General features: G+C 47.0%; 2 protein-coding genes across 2 annotated transcripts; both read left to right on the top strand.

The window, feature by feature from the left end:
- Positions 1-2,326: 2,326 nt before the first annotated feature.
- Positions 2,327-4,333, top strand: CTRU02_214383 (uncharacterized protein; the record flags this gene model as incomplete). Its single annotated transcript, XM_036731746.1, has 1 exon — positions 2,327-4,333. One exon carries the CDS (start codon positions 2,327-2,329, stop codon positions 4,331-4,333), a length of 2,007 nt encoding a protein of 668 aa, XP_036576518.1.
- Positions 4,334-7,138: 2,805 nt separating this feature from the next.
- On the top strand, positions 7,139-8,563 carry CTRU02_214382 (phosphatidylserine decarboxylase; the record flags this gene model as incomplete). The annotated part of the gene is made up of 1 exon (XM_036731747.1): positions 7,139-8,563. One exon carries the CDS (start codon positions 7,139-7,141, stop codon positions 8,561-8,563), a length of 1,425 nt encoding a protein of 474 aa, XP_036576519.1.
- Positions 8,564-15,138: the final 6,575 nt, after the last annotated feature.

Here is a 15,138-nt window from a genome sequence, read left to right as displayed (position 1 = left end):
ACCTAGAGTGTCTACGTGCCGAGGTAACAAGATAAGGCAATGAAGGAGAAGCCCCTCTATATGTGGGCGAAACCAGCACAGAACGCTCAGAATGGGAAAAGTGGTGTTGTTTGTTGGAAGAACTAACTAACTGGCTAGAGGGCTGTGGAGGCTGGCTAAGACCAGTGGTGGCGGCCGTCAGCCCACGTGACGGGCCGGCGAGGCCTGCCACCCACACTATACGTACTTTGAGGCGGTCAGTATCCACACGTGACTGCAGATTGTGTCTCACTTCCCTAACTCTCTGCCCTCGTCATCTTGTTCCTCCCATTTACCCACACAATTGAGCACTCGTCAAGGCCATTAAGAAAATTAAAGATACGATACACCAATTTTCGTCTAAATTCTCTCCACCGTGCTTTCTTACATCTTCTACCCCCTGTCTGATCCTACAGGGATCATATCCGGCCCGGACTAGGCGGAGATCGCCGCGATCATTCACCACCATTGTCAGACTCGCCAGCATGGACCGCTTGCGATGTCCTCGTCAGAGAAGATTGGTTAGATGCCGATCCCTTTCCACCTGAAGATAGATCGGAAGAAAGTGAACGGAGTCAGCCAGAAGGACCAAAACCTGACACACTCAATCGAAAGCCAAGCGCACAACCCTCCCCTTTTTGGCGCGCCATCTCCCGTCCCTCCTCTTGCAAGCGGACCGCCCACCCTATTCTATCTAGTTGCTCTGGTCGCTGGGTAACTCCACGACGCCAACGCCAACGCCAATGGCACCCACCGACACAATGTGAAGCCCAGCTCGGAGCAACCGCATCATAGAGGTTTAGAGCCTCGTGGGTGCCGTCGTTTCCCGGCCGAATGAGCCGCTGCTACCAACGGCCCATCCCTTCAATAAACGGGTTCCAGTTATCCGTCTCCAGATCACGGCATGTTCCATTTCATCTGCGACATGTCTTTCGATGATTGCCGAAACATTCATTTGTGCTGAAACATTGCCACGGTAAAGGTGCTGTCTTCACTCTCGCTTGGTCAAATAGATACACCGTCTTGATTGTCCGTACGACCATTCAAACGGATACTGTCCTGGCGAATTTCAACAGCGCCTGCAGGAGCTGCCTCTGTTTGAGTACTCTCACTCAAGGATGTTGACCGCTGCTTCCTGCGCGTCGCCCTATTTTTTGCGCTTCATCCACATTTGGCGCTAATGCGCGTACCAGCTGCAGCGTGCGACATCCCACCGCCGCCACCGACCAAAGCGCCGCAACGGCTTCGCTCCTCTTCATTGAGTCCATGACAGGGACAGGCGTTCCAGCCAGGTGGTCTGGGAGTGTAAAAGACACCCAAAATAGTGCCTATACTACTACATCGCCACGCAATGGCGGGAGATCGTCTCCCATGTGGCCCAAGATTTCCTGGTCAACATCCTTCGTCTTGGCCCTTCTTGTTGCTCGCCGTCATTAAAGCCAAACTTCAGATGGCATGGTTGCCAACCCCCCTCTGCTCACATTAGCGCCGACAAAATCACTCGTCCCAAAAACAGCCTGGGATACCGAACTTCTCGACTCCCGCCATCCTCAGCTCCAACGAGCCAACCATGACGCACGGCCTCTTTCCTTTTTCCACCACTTGCAGTTTGGCTTCTTGGATAGCCCCTGATGATGAAGCCTGGAACAACAGCACAATGCTTAGCCCAGCCCTTGAGTTGGCGAAGTAATACTACCTTCTGTCATGAGCAGCTCGTTCGGAGGCATGGAGATGATCAACATTTCGGCCATGAGTCCTAGCAAACCATGAGCGTCCGCCCATGTACCGAGCCTCAAGGCCGTGTTGACAAATGCCTCAAAAAATGCGGTGCGGACGCCGTCCGTAGCGTCCGTTTGTTCATGCTATGTAACGAGCCATGGGCCACAACGAACCCGACCTTCCCCCGCAAGTATGTGGCGTCGCCCTAAGACATCCTACTTGCCATGGCGTTTGACAAGCCTGGCACAACACCAAAGAGAAATCCGCCTTTGCGAGTCAGGGCCCATTCACAGCTGCTTCCCCTATAAGCACCTGTGTCGCAGCTCTGCCATCTCCAGAGAAACCGTTCTTGTTCGTGATAACATGTGGCAGTGGCGTCCATCACTTTGTTTCTTTTTACATAAGGTATGCTGCAACGGTTTCCTTCCGTTCAACGTTGAAATCTAATCCACTCAGACATCCATTCTCTTTCAACACTTTACGGTCTCTCGTTTCTTTTCCTTCCTTTGGCCAAGCCTGCCCGAGGGCTACCAGAAAAACAACGTCATTCTTTTCTCAACATTCATTCCATTGAATTTTCTGCACCAAAATGTCTTCCATGTCGAGAAGATCGCCGGTGACGCCGCCGTATGACGATGATGATAACGAAAGCCAAAAATGCCTACAGGGTTTGAAGACAACTCCGCCATCATCTTGTCTGCCAGTACCTACCATGACTTTCTCACCGCCTGCAACTCCTCGCCACGTCCGACCGAATAAAGTATCTCTGAGGCTGAGAAGCAATTCCGGCTTGACATTACACACAAACGAAGATGCCTTCCATCGTTACACAGACTACAACCCGGACGGATCCCCGAGGTCTCCTACCTTCGGTCCCGGCATATGGGCCAGCCTGGACAGCGTCTCGACAGGCTTACGTCGGAGTATTGGACCACCAGTAAGGGAGGTGGAACACATTGAGACCCTTCCGATTCTAGACTTCTTGGGACAAGAAGTATTTCAGATGATCCTGGGCAACGCGCAAACCTCGCAACGATTTTTTCAGTTCGCCCAAACCCGGGGGTTTGGCTCCGATGTCGAATTTCTTCTCCGAGTTCAAGAATATTCCAGATCGCTTACACAATTTGGCAAGCAAGCCTCGTCAATGCCGACGCCAACGAACCTCCCATCGCCAGTAACGAAGTCTCTCAACGCCGATATGAAGCAACTAACCGGTTCCGTTCTTCCTGGGCTTGAGACACTTTTTGCGGAGTCAAAACGCTGTGTGGAAAAAAGAGTGACACGATCAATTTATCCTGGTTTTGTGAAGCATCAGCTGGCACTCTGCACGTCAGCTTCGTTGTCTGGTTCTCGCGGTCCAAAATATCCCGGCCTTGGTGAATCTTTCTGCCTCACTGATGCTCTCAGTTCCGAAAACCATATCATCGCCGCCTCTGACGCCTTCTTTACGTTGACAGGATACCTCAAGACCGAGGCTTTGTCGGGTAATTGTAGGTTTCTGCAAGGCGCTCTCACTGATAGAGACGCTATTAAACGCATTCGTGACGCTCTATCGCGGGAAGAAGAATCTATCGAACTCATACTCAACTATCGCCACGATGGGTCTCCTTTCTGGAACCTGCTCTTCACTTGCCCATTGTCGGACGCTTCGGGTAAAGTCCGCTACTATCTCGGTGGCCAAATCGATGTCTCTGAGAATGTCGAAGCCTATAAAGACCTCATGCGGGTCTTGAACTTTGGTCCGGCTCTGGATGAAGTATCAAAGGACGATGGTACGGGCCGGGAGTCACGAACCAGCCGGCGAATGAGTCGGACCAGCAGCCGCGAGCGGAAATCGGAGCGCAGAACCAGCCTTCGAAACCGGGATAGCCTGCACAACAAAGGGCCGAAGAAGAGCCTCTTTCAGCCTTTCCGCAAGAATACGACACACAACAACAGCAACAATCAAGAAAACACGGCACCCTCGCAGGGCGTAGGGCTTGGCCTTGAGCAATTGTTAGCTGTTGCAGGCACAGAGGATTGTCTCCCGGTCGGTTCCCAGGTCCAGTCTGTTTACGAAGGCTACAGCCGCTTCGTAATCCTGCAGAACACAGATGGCCCTATTGGTTTCCCACCAAGGACGTCGTCATTGCCGGCCGATCCAAGCAAACGGAAAGCGCCTCAGTTGAGCGTCGCTTTCTGTTCTACCGCAGCACTGGAAGTACTTGGTCTGGGGCTAGTCTCTGACAGCATCATGCACCGAGACGTGTTCACAGTTCTTTCAGAACTGGCTGACTCTCCGTCCATCACGAAGAGCTTCAAGAACACTGTGCGCGAGCGGGTTCTTCGGGACGGCAAGGCGGCGACCTTGGATGTGATGCTCGGCGGCGGGTACTTGGCGCGAAAGGGCAGCCTTATTGGTCTTGGTGGGAGATCATCCAAGGAAGACTCTGAGGGCCATTCAAAGAAGCATCACCGACCGACTAGCAGGACCGGATTCGCCGGCTTTGTGAGCGAGTCAGGCAAGATGGAGAAGCTTACTACTTACTGGACGCCGCTGAAGAACGCCGAGGACAAAGTTGAATGGGTTGTGCTTATCATCACGCCGATGAAATGAGACCGACTTTATTTGTTTGTAATGTAATACTACCTAATGTACATATTTCTAAGGGAAGAGTAACAGGGATGGGCAGCGGCTGCTGGTTTTAAGATAGATACCTTCATACACCTTCATTGCGACAAGAAAATCGCACTACAATCGCAATAAGGCTTTTCAGCCATCATTAATGATAAAATATTTGCCTGGTATTTCCTCTATCCACAGATAATGACAGTGTAATATCGACATGAAGTAGCTTATCCTGGGGAGTATTTCAGATTTACGGCAGGTTATTGTGACATAAGGTAGGATGGTTTGTATACTTTTAGGGATCATTGCACTGTTAGTGACAATTCTTTTCCCTACATCCAGCTCGGGAAGTCACAGGGAAATATTTTTTTTTTCTTTTTTTTTTTCTTTTGCTTCTGTTTTGCGTACCTGATAATCGTGTGTAACAGATAACTTGACTATGCGCTGCTATACACGCTCTTTTGTGTTTCAGTCAGGTTCGGAGTTCAGAATCTAGTAACATCTTTCTTCTACTTACACATCTTAGCTTTTGATCACGTTAACATGAACCGGTACGAATGGGGTTTCGGGGCTTTTTCTTAGCCCGATGCATAATATTGGCTTGAAGTGTTATCTGAAAGGTAACGCAGTGTTTGCTTATTTTTCTCATAAGTGTTGTAAGAACGATCTAGTACGGGGTTGTTTACCCATGCGAATGCTCTGTTGTTCTAGACACGGCATCCATCGAAGCTCATCTTGCGATATAGTCCCCAAACCTCCAGGAGCCTCAGAATTCAGCCCTAGAACTTAAGGTAGTGGGGACTGCGAGTACATGATGGTATGTAGGCTCTTTAGTTTCTCTACCTACTGAAATGTTTGAGACTTGTAAAAAAAAAAAAAAAAACAGTTATTGGGTTATTCCATGTACCAGCCGTAACAGCTTCAGAGAGTGTGATCATAGAGGCAGACCTATGTTAGATGGCTTCGAAAGACTGGGAAAAGAGGGACTCTACTAGTAGAAAGTTCAGTCTAATACGAGGATGTGGCGACATTGGGGCTGGCTGAACCTCTTGACCCTGGCTGCCTGCACCAGTGGTCTGGTGGCGGTCAGCTGAACTGGTAGCAAGCTAGCCTCGGGTGGATTATAGCAAGCCTGAATAGAATAAGAAAGCATGGACATAGGCGAGTAGTGGGTGTTCTTGCCAGAAAAGGATACTCGCATCCTTTCTAACCGGATCAACTGCGTTGAAAGATGGATTTGTGGGTTGTCGAACGGGAGGCAGTGAACGACCAGACAATTTCGCTGTGGCTAGGGACTTTCTAAAATTGAAATAGATTCATTCAAACAGAAAACGAGGAACTTTTGGATGATATTGTGTTATGACCTTTGGTCTGCTTTAAGCAGAGCCTGGAGGTATTCCTATTACCATGAGTAACGCGGTCCTTTTCTTCGGAGGGCCACGAGCGTTTCATTATTAATTCATAAACTAAACAATGAGTTGATAGTCACTAGAGTTGTATTTGAAATTATCATCTATGTCATATTTTCCCCCGCGTCTCGGTTAGGCCGACCGTACATTCCCATTTGAGGCACATTGCAGCTAAAGTCACCAGCTGAATGCGGGGAAAACTTGGTTGGGACAAGCGGTTGTCGTCAGGTCTCAAATCAGACATACCCGCCTCCTGGTGGATCAAGATGCCTTGGCAACTCAACCGCATATCCCAGGTCAAAGTTGCCATTGGCCTGATCGCTGAGCATCGCACTTGCATCGAGTGACGCTAACCGAAGAACTGGCCGGCTCGTCCCGCCTCTGGTTGCAGATCTAAGGCAGCTTGCAGAACCTTCGGTTTAGTGCTCTTGAATCTGTGAATCGTGCATGATATATTGACGTCTGCCCTCCGAACGGTCGCACACCGACATGTCACAAGTCATATCGTACACAATACTGATTTCGATTAGATCCCTTTTTTTTTTTTTTTTTTTTTTTTTTAACAAGATCTACTCAAATGTTCGCTTAGCGATGCCCTTGGCTGCTGAAACTGTTGAGAGCTTTTACGTTGAGATTGTTCCGTCAATAATCCATTGGTGCCCGCTTCCAAGAAACGCGGGTATCCCTAATGCACTCAATCATCTTCCAAATGATATGTGACACGGTAGTGCCTGTCAAGATGTTGTGTCTTTCTACGTCCCGAGCGGGGAACACTGGCCGGCGGGAGCCATCGAGATGAGTACGCCTAGATCAAGACAACAACAGACGGCCCAACTTATCAGGAAAAAAAGACGAAGAAGCTTAGTGTCATTCTGTGCTTGTTTTGTCTTCGTATTCTGCCAAAACATAACCAATAGAAGGTATAGATTTGGTTTGGCGCGGCCTCTGAAAAAGATCGCCCATGCTCTAATCTTCTCTTTTTGGGTAGTATCGATCTGATCTGGGTTGAGCTGTCATGTTGTTTGTGTTCCCGCGGTGCATGCAGTGCCAATGTGCATGTCACGATGAGAGAAACATGCGGGGTTGTGAATCATTGAGGGGTTTTGAGACGAATATCGAGCGTCTTGCAGCAAGAATCAGCTCGGAAGCAATCACAGTAAGGGGCTGTGTTTGGTTCGGTTGCCCACTTGCCATTGCCTAGATACAGAGACTTGCTCACCAGCTGGATGTTAAGGCCAAAGCACCATCTGCGTTTGTCTATAAAGCTTCGTCAAAAGCCCAGCTGTCAAAGATTAGCAACCGACCAAATATCAAAAGTCTAGCATTGAGACAGAATCACATAAACACACAGCACCAGATTTTCATATCTCATCGCACCACCAACATGTCCGGTCTTTCTACAGCCCCCGATGAGCTCCTCGGCCACCAGCCACCCCCACCCAGGCACCAGCCGTCCCAGTCCATTCCGGAATGGAACTCCGGAAGTGGAGATTTATCCCAAATTCTGCCGCCGGTAGCCTCCTTGCCAGTCGGCGTGCCTACGGGCCGCCTAGGCAGGTCTACGCCTGGTCAGGGAAACACCCCTGGCGTTACGGAACCCGTAGACGAGATGGACTTCACCAAATTCAACGCGGCCATCATCGTACTCCTTGGCATTCTTGACAAAGCTGGCCCTAACGCCTTAGACAAGGCCGTCGAATCAGCCAAGAGAAAGATTCCGGACTATATGAGCAAGTTCAAGATCACAAATGGTTTTAGATTCCTCGTGTTCGCCAACGACTTGCTAAAGTGGCAACCTGAAGAGAATGTCCAGGGCAAGGACATCTACGACATCCTTTGCATGTTTTACTTCGTCCTTGACCAGGAGCCGCTCCTCGGACTGCAGACGAGGATCCGACCGGACTCAGTCTATTTACCACTCACTCCGCTCTCGAGCTGGATCGTAGTGTTTGCACAACTCATTGGGCTGTTCATGGACACTCCCATGTCTGTCACGCCCAGGACACTGGAGACCTTCAAGAATTCCCCCCTGTACAACTACAACGAGGCCATTGAGCCTCCTGGCGGATTCCGGACGTTTAACGAGTTCTTCTCCCGGCACTTGAAGCCCGGCATGAGGCCGATTTCTGACCCACACAATGACAAGGTCATCTGCTACCCCGCAGATTGTACGTATGACAACAGTCTTGAAAACCAGAGCATCGTCGAGGTCAACAACTCTGGCGAGGTCCTGATCAAGGGTCTGCCGTGGACCATCGACATTCTCCTGCAGGGCAGCAAGTTTGCGAGCGAATTCCACGGTGGAGTCTGGATGCACGCGTTTCTCAACACGTACAACTATCATCGCCAGCATGCGCCCGTTTCCGGAAAGGTCATCGAGGCCAAGAACATCCAAGGCGCGGCGTACCTTGAGGTTAACGCCAAGTGTCAGCCCATCCGGAAGATGGTCGTTACAGATGAGGAGAAGAGCCAGGACCCCAAGTGCGGACCGGAGGCGCCAGACTCTCCAGGCTATCAGTTCCTACAAACCAGGGGCTGCGTGGTCATCGAAAACGAGCACCTCGGCAAGGTGGCTGTGTTGCCAATTGGCATGGCCATGGTCTCCGGAGTCAAGTTGACGGTCAGGGAGGGCGACAAGATAAAGAAGGGCGATGAAATCTCTACCTTTTTGTTCGGAGGGTCAGACATCATCTGTGTATTCCAGAAGCAGGCCGGCCTGAAGGTTGAAGACTTCATAGCTTCGCCAAAGGACGAATTCGGCAACCAGACGTACTCCAAGTACGGAACCATTCTGGCTGTGGCGCCGTAAAAGGCCCTGGACCTTTTCGGTACATTAGAGTATATCTAGTACTGATAGCCTTGATGATGGCTATATAGTTACAACTTGCAGCTTTCTGCCTGTAGGTAATCTAATATAGTTTTATGTCAACTAGTTTAGGTACCAGAAAATAACCTCTAATATTGTTTAAACGATTTGTGGTTGACCTTAACGTTGAAGATGCCGGGTGCTAATCATCATAAGAATTCTTTCTTCTGTGGCATCGTCATGAAAGATCAGAATGGCAGAATCTGGGGTTGTATGAGCCTGAAGTAGGAACTTAGCTTCCTTTCTAAATTTTATTTTAGTTTTAATTTTTTTTTCATGTCTCTACTGAATTAGAAACGCTCCTGTGAAACAATGCTGCTAAAGAGCAACTAGATACTACAAGCTATATATTATTAGCTTGAGATGCCTTTTATGGCAACGGAGGAGGACCAGGAGGCTCACAAGGATGTCTATGAGTGGGTAGCTCAGTCGCTAGCAATATCCTCCTAGAGCGTTATGCCTATAAGAAGAAATTCTTAACAGTTTCGCTCTAATCGGTATCGCTACATAGCTATCCTTGGTAGTCAGACCATGTGCTAGACATCAATATAAGCAGCTTACACGCCAGAGCCGTCACATACGACCATACCCATTGGAAAACTCGGGATCCCGTCCGCTCTCCTATAGATAAGCTAATGAGGGCTAGATTATCTAGAAGAGCGGGATCCCTGCTGACTCAGCTTGCGAAACAGTACCTGGCTATATCTCTACCCTTACGCTGCTATACTGTCCTCCGTCTATAACTACTTCTATCCGCCTACCTGCCTTAACGAAATTAACCTTCTCTTATGCCCCTGCTATCTTCCTCCCTAGACTTCTCGACGTTGCTTTACTATTACCTTATACGCTACCGCCCTCTAGCCCTTCTTATTATGCTTGATTTCCTACGAGGGATAGCTAGACGTAAGAAGCCTACGTGTTAGGCTGTAAGGCTTTTACATACCTCCTCTTTACTCTCCCCGACCTTTCTTATTCTCTTTTCTTCTTATAATTCGTCTAATTCTCTTAATACCTACTAGAGTCTCTTACTTCTAATCTTTACTATCCTACCCTTTTCGCTCTTACGCTATCTACGCTATAGCAGATCTATTATCTAATTTCGATAAGGCTTTCGTTTATAATTCTAAACCTAAGAGCAACTAGGATAAATTATATAAGATATTTTGCAAGGAGTTCTCCATATCCTACGAGGAGGTTAAGCTCTGCTTAGAGGATCTAGAGTCTAGACGATAGGCTTTTCGGGAGATATAGGTAGCCTACTTATAAAATCCGCTTCTAGATTATAGGAAGCTAAGTAAGAAAGTATAGCTTACGTAAGATAAAGCATAGCAGGTATAAGTAAAGTAGGTAATCCTGGAAGGAGTAGGCGTGACTTAGTTTTACGAAAGCGATAAGTATTACTAACGCTCTCTATATACTAGATTCGTTATAGAGGATGTTAGACAAGACCTAGAATAAGTTATAATCGAGTTATATCTCGACTCTAAGCTTGCTAATAGTATCTACTAGATATTTATCGAAAACTATATTAAGAAGTCTACTAGGTGTTACGACCCGTTGGACATGGTCGCCAACACGACCCCGCCTGGATCCCGGCGGCTAACGCAGGGCATATGTAACCCAGCCGGACAGGTGTAACCAGGGATCCTCGGAACGGAAGAACTATGGACAAGTCACGTGGCCTCGGGGATAACGCGGGGTAAGGACAACCCGGGCTGGATATGTTGGATATGTCAAATATCCAACCGATCCCCGGATATGTTGGATATGTCAAATATCCAACATAGCCAAGATAAGGAGGACCGTTCAGGACTTGTATATAGGACGGACTCGAGCCGGGCTCGAGGACAGACTTCCATAGCTCTTCAGCAATCAACTTTGTGATTACCCTAACCGGTACTTTCAGCTATACCTAAGTGACGACTACTCTACGACTCTTGTTGAGGCCTTGACTGATCACCAAGACCTTTGAAGATCTACGATCTATTCGACCAGGACCACGGAACGACTGTTACTACTCTCAATCCCTGGCTTACTGTTAACACAAACCCACTGTCAGTTAGCTGGCCGTAACACTAGGCTTTATTTGATACTAGGAAAACAAGAAGTCGTTAATATCTAGCTTGTAAAGTCGGCAACCAGTATCCTTGATCTCTAGGATAACCTTGTCAGTGCTACTAAACGAGGGGTGTTATAGAGGAAGGGCTGGGAAGACCTAACCAATCCTGCCTAGAAGCTTATGTATTACAAGAAGGATAAGTTTGCAAGCAAGCCAGCAAGCAAAATTTAGAAGGTCAGTACTCCTCTTTTATTCCTTCCTGTTGTTATGCTTGGCTGATGATAGATAGGGTAGTGGATAGAGGGTAGTCTAGTAGACAAGTATAAACTTAAACGGCGCCAAATATTCGTTAAGAAAGAAGCGACGATCGATAACGTCTTGATATTTATCGATACGTTGTGGACTCGTGCGAGTGATATACCCTGTAGCGCTACTACCCGTCTCATAGTTTATACAACCGTTCTCTTGGATAGCCTTGGAGGCTAGAGGCTTGGAACTTTAATGAATTTTAAGTACCGCGATATCGAGATGGCTGTCGTTAGAGACCCTGAAGACTATAAGCATATAGCTCTTACAGCTACGATCAACGTAGAACAGAATAAGCAGCAGTCCAATAAAGTATAGACTTCCCAGGACGATATATAAGTAATCGATATACCTATGGTGACTGACCTTCGAATGAAGTATCTCTTTCACCGTTCTTTCTACACCTTGCAAGAAGGTTTGCATCCTACGCGCTCTGGTTTCTCATGCACTTTTCGACAACGCCTTTGATCCCGAGTTTGACTCGTTCGAGAGCTTGCTTAATCGGCCTAACTTAGAAGACGTGGATTATGCTAAGTTGCCCTGGAAGGAGGAAATCCTAGACAAGCTAATTATTCCGATACAGTACGGATATTTTTGGAAGATCTGGCAGCGTATGCTTTTTATGATGGGCTGTCGAGAGAGCCTCTGGCTGTATGCGATGCGAGTTGGTGCTAGCGGTCGACTGGACAGTAAGATCCTCTACCTTCCGCTAATAAAGTATTCAAAGTCAAGTTGCTTACGGACGACAGGACCTCTTACTCCAGCCCTACGAAATTATATTCTATCAAACACGTCACGGGTCTATAAGAAAAGCTACCAGCTAAGACACATCAGAGAGAATCTTGCTTGTATAGCCTACGGCGACCTAGCAGGCTAAAGCAATGCTCTTTATCTCATGATACGCAACGCTACATTTACCCGAGACGATAAGGCACCACTATACCCAACAAAACCAGACTTAGATACATTTAAGAAGCGGAACAACGTACAGAAACGCCAACAAGAATATTAGATAGTAGTATCGTTATACGGTATAGGCAGTGCTAAGGCGAAGAGAATAGGCGCCAGGGTCTGGGACCTTATTAAAGCGCTATCTGCCTTAATAGTAAAGCTCCGACAGACTAAATACTTTAAGGAAGCTAATAGACGAAGAGTTTAAGGTTTTTTAACAGCCGATATACAAGTAACGCCTACCAAAAACCTTTATAGAAAAAGCAAACACTCGAGATTTATAAGCAGTATCGCTACGAAGATCAGCACATATTTACAAGACAAAGCCGTAGACATTAAGTACAACTCTCCCACATTTATTAACTACCTACTAGCATTTCTAGGAGACGAAGATCTTACTAGCTTCTATTAAGCTCTTCAAGTACTAGAAAAGACAAGTTAGCTAAAAAAGCGTATGCCTGGTTACTACGAGATATAAACGCCAGGAAAATACCTGCTATGCAGCTAGCACTATTCATAGCGTTCAAATCTGACAAGATATTATAAAACTAGGCATTCTTGCTAGTTCGGTAGACCGTTTCTATGCCCACCCTGTCATTAAGCTAGCCAAAAGTACGAAGTATAAAACAAGGCAGACTAGAGTAGTTACGTCATACGGTACCATAGCGAGGAAAATACACCGCATTTGTTACCTCAAGGCGCAACTAGTCGGAGGAAAATTCGATGTCTTATCTGCAGTTCGTAGCTGTCTAGCATACACAATCTTACGAAACACACGCGCGAAATTCATCAGAAGATAGGCTTATTCACGAAACCATTTTACTATCCAGAATGCTATCGTTCTAGCCAGCAGATCCCGATATCAGACCGGGAAGACTGGAGCTAGCATATGAAGTAGACTTACAAATCACGAGAACAAGAAGAACCCCCGTCCGAAGGCTAGACCAGACTATGTCTCATATATGGTGAGAGCTTCCTCAACAAACGGTTCATAGAGCACTTTCTCCAGATTCACGTTCGGAAGCAGGCGAGTTTTTGATCGTCCATTTCATTATCCCGACTGCCAGAGCAATGGCTAGCAAGTCAGGATAATGGACTACGGTTCCTGGGTTTAGCATGCTGCAGAGCCTTACGAGGCATCTAGTCTTAATCGATATGAACTGCCTTTGATAGCCAAGCGTCTACTATCAGATATGGACCAAGCTGATATGCTGATGGAACAGCCTGCGAGGAGCAAGAGGCGGTGTAAAGAAAGTAAAGATGAGGTTGCGTTGCCAGTAGCGGGTGAAAAGCCAGCTCCGCTACAGGTTAAAGTGCCCTTGGATCTAGGAATGTCTGCGACGCGTGCGACATCCCCTTGTGGCATACCGATTGATCCTCTATTATATAAGATTGCCTAGTTGCATACAATACGACTGAAATGACAGACAGCTGTAACATAGCCAATTCTTAGTCTAAGGTAATAGACTCAATTTACAGGGATTTATACTTGGGCTCTCGAGTCCACTATAGATGATATTCCCTTCGCAGCTCCCTCTCTTCCTTCAAAACCCCCTCTAGTTGCTGCTGTAACAGGCAACGCTTTTGTTTGCGCTTCAATTGCCGTGTTTTGTCGCTTATGATCTTTTCCGCCTCGTCTAGCTTGCTGTTCTTTTGTAAAGCTGAATACGTTGGATTTACCCGCAGCTGCTTTCCTAAACCCTCTGTCTAGTAGTAAGGATATTTATTAAGAAATTAAAGCCCTGCTTTTTATAAACATTCACTATGAAAAACATGACCTAGGACTTGTTAGGGGCTATTCTTGAAAGAGCAACGGTGCAGGCTACTGCAACGAATTGCTATGAGGTGCCTATCATAGTTGTTATAGCAAATCGCATATTCCACGTCATAAAGTACCCAAGTGTCTTGCGGGCTTTTGATATGATGGCTGTACTTGGAGCAAACTAGGCTGCTGGACGAGTCGTAGTCTTGGTAGTTTCTGCAGCATATTGAATATATGACCTTGGTTGTTGTTAGCATGTAGCATGGGCCTAACGATTCGGGTATAGGGTGCACCTACGCAAGAACACGTAGTCAGGAGAACCCGGTCTGTCAATGGATGATAGCACTAGGCGCAGAAGTAGGAAAACTCCGGCTCAGCATCCGGTCTACTAGCTATTGTGTTATAACATAGTAATCGAGAAGTTGAAAGATGAATAATTCAAAGAACCGAGCGAAGCTTATTCTTTATTTATACTTAGAGAGTAGGACCTAGCGCTATATTATCTTATAATCAAATTTATGCGGCGCGGCCGGCCACCAATCCGCTTACTAGAGAGCAGTCTAGTTGAAGTTAGACTAGCTAGTCATATACTTCCGCTGTGTGACCTCGGCGGGCGTGGCATCTAGATTTGGCCTTGGATGAGGCGAGTCCTGCTTATTAGAAGTGCTGCCATCATTCCTCCCAACAAACTATTCCTTGTTAGGTAACTTAGCTATGGCAGTTTCTATTGCTAATGAGAAAGGTGCTGTAGTTGCAAGCCCAATATCACCCATCCGATAGGTTCGGGGTTCCGAAATATTATCTAAATGAGGTTAGAGGCTACGTAAGTATGCAATATGGTGACCTACAAGGCAATGATCTAGACTGTTTAGCAGATACCTGTTCCTCTGTATTCCCCCGGTCTCTGGAATGTAACCAGAGAAAGCATGAGAAGGCTAGGACGGGGACAACAATTGCGATAGCCAAAATGATTATGAAAAGTGGTGTGCCCTGTATCGTGGGTCTGTAGGCCTTTGAATCCGTCATCGACGCGGTAGGTTTGACGGTAGTTACGATAGTTATAATAGAAGTGGTAGAAATACTTGGGGCAGAAGTAGTCAGGGCTGTAGTAGTACTGAGTCTCGTTGTAGAAGAAAAGGTTATAGTATCTAACGCAAACGAAGAGGTTGAGAATAGCGTGACAGCAAGGTTGTCAAGACAATCAGCCAAATCACAAGGATCGACTACACAGCATCCACGAAACCTATTCTTGCTACAGACGTAGTAAGACTTTTGCTAAGCATAGTTCTAACGATAAAGGTGTTGGTTCTGCATTATCGTTCTAGTCTGGGACAAGAATCGTATTTTCTAATGCAGTTGTCAATATTGATATAACGAGAATTTGTTTGCCATCCTCTCCTTCAGAGATCCAGCGCTTAGGGGTTTCTAATTTAAGTAATA

The sequence above is a fragment of the Colletotrichum truncatum genome (assembly GCF_014235925.2).
Source record: "Colletotrichum truncatum strain CMES1059 chromosome Unknown Contig_0011, whole genome shotgun sequence".
In the NCBI taxonomy this organism is placed as follows: domain Eukaryota; kingdom Fungi; phylum Ascomycota; class Sordariomycetes; order Glomerellales; family Glomerellaceae; genus Colletotrichum; species Colletotrichum truncatum.
The sequence above is the reverse complement of the archived record's forward strand: the minus strand, read 5'-3'. Positions and strand labels throughout refer to the sequence as shown.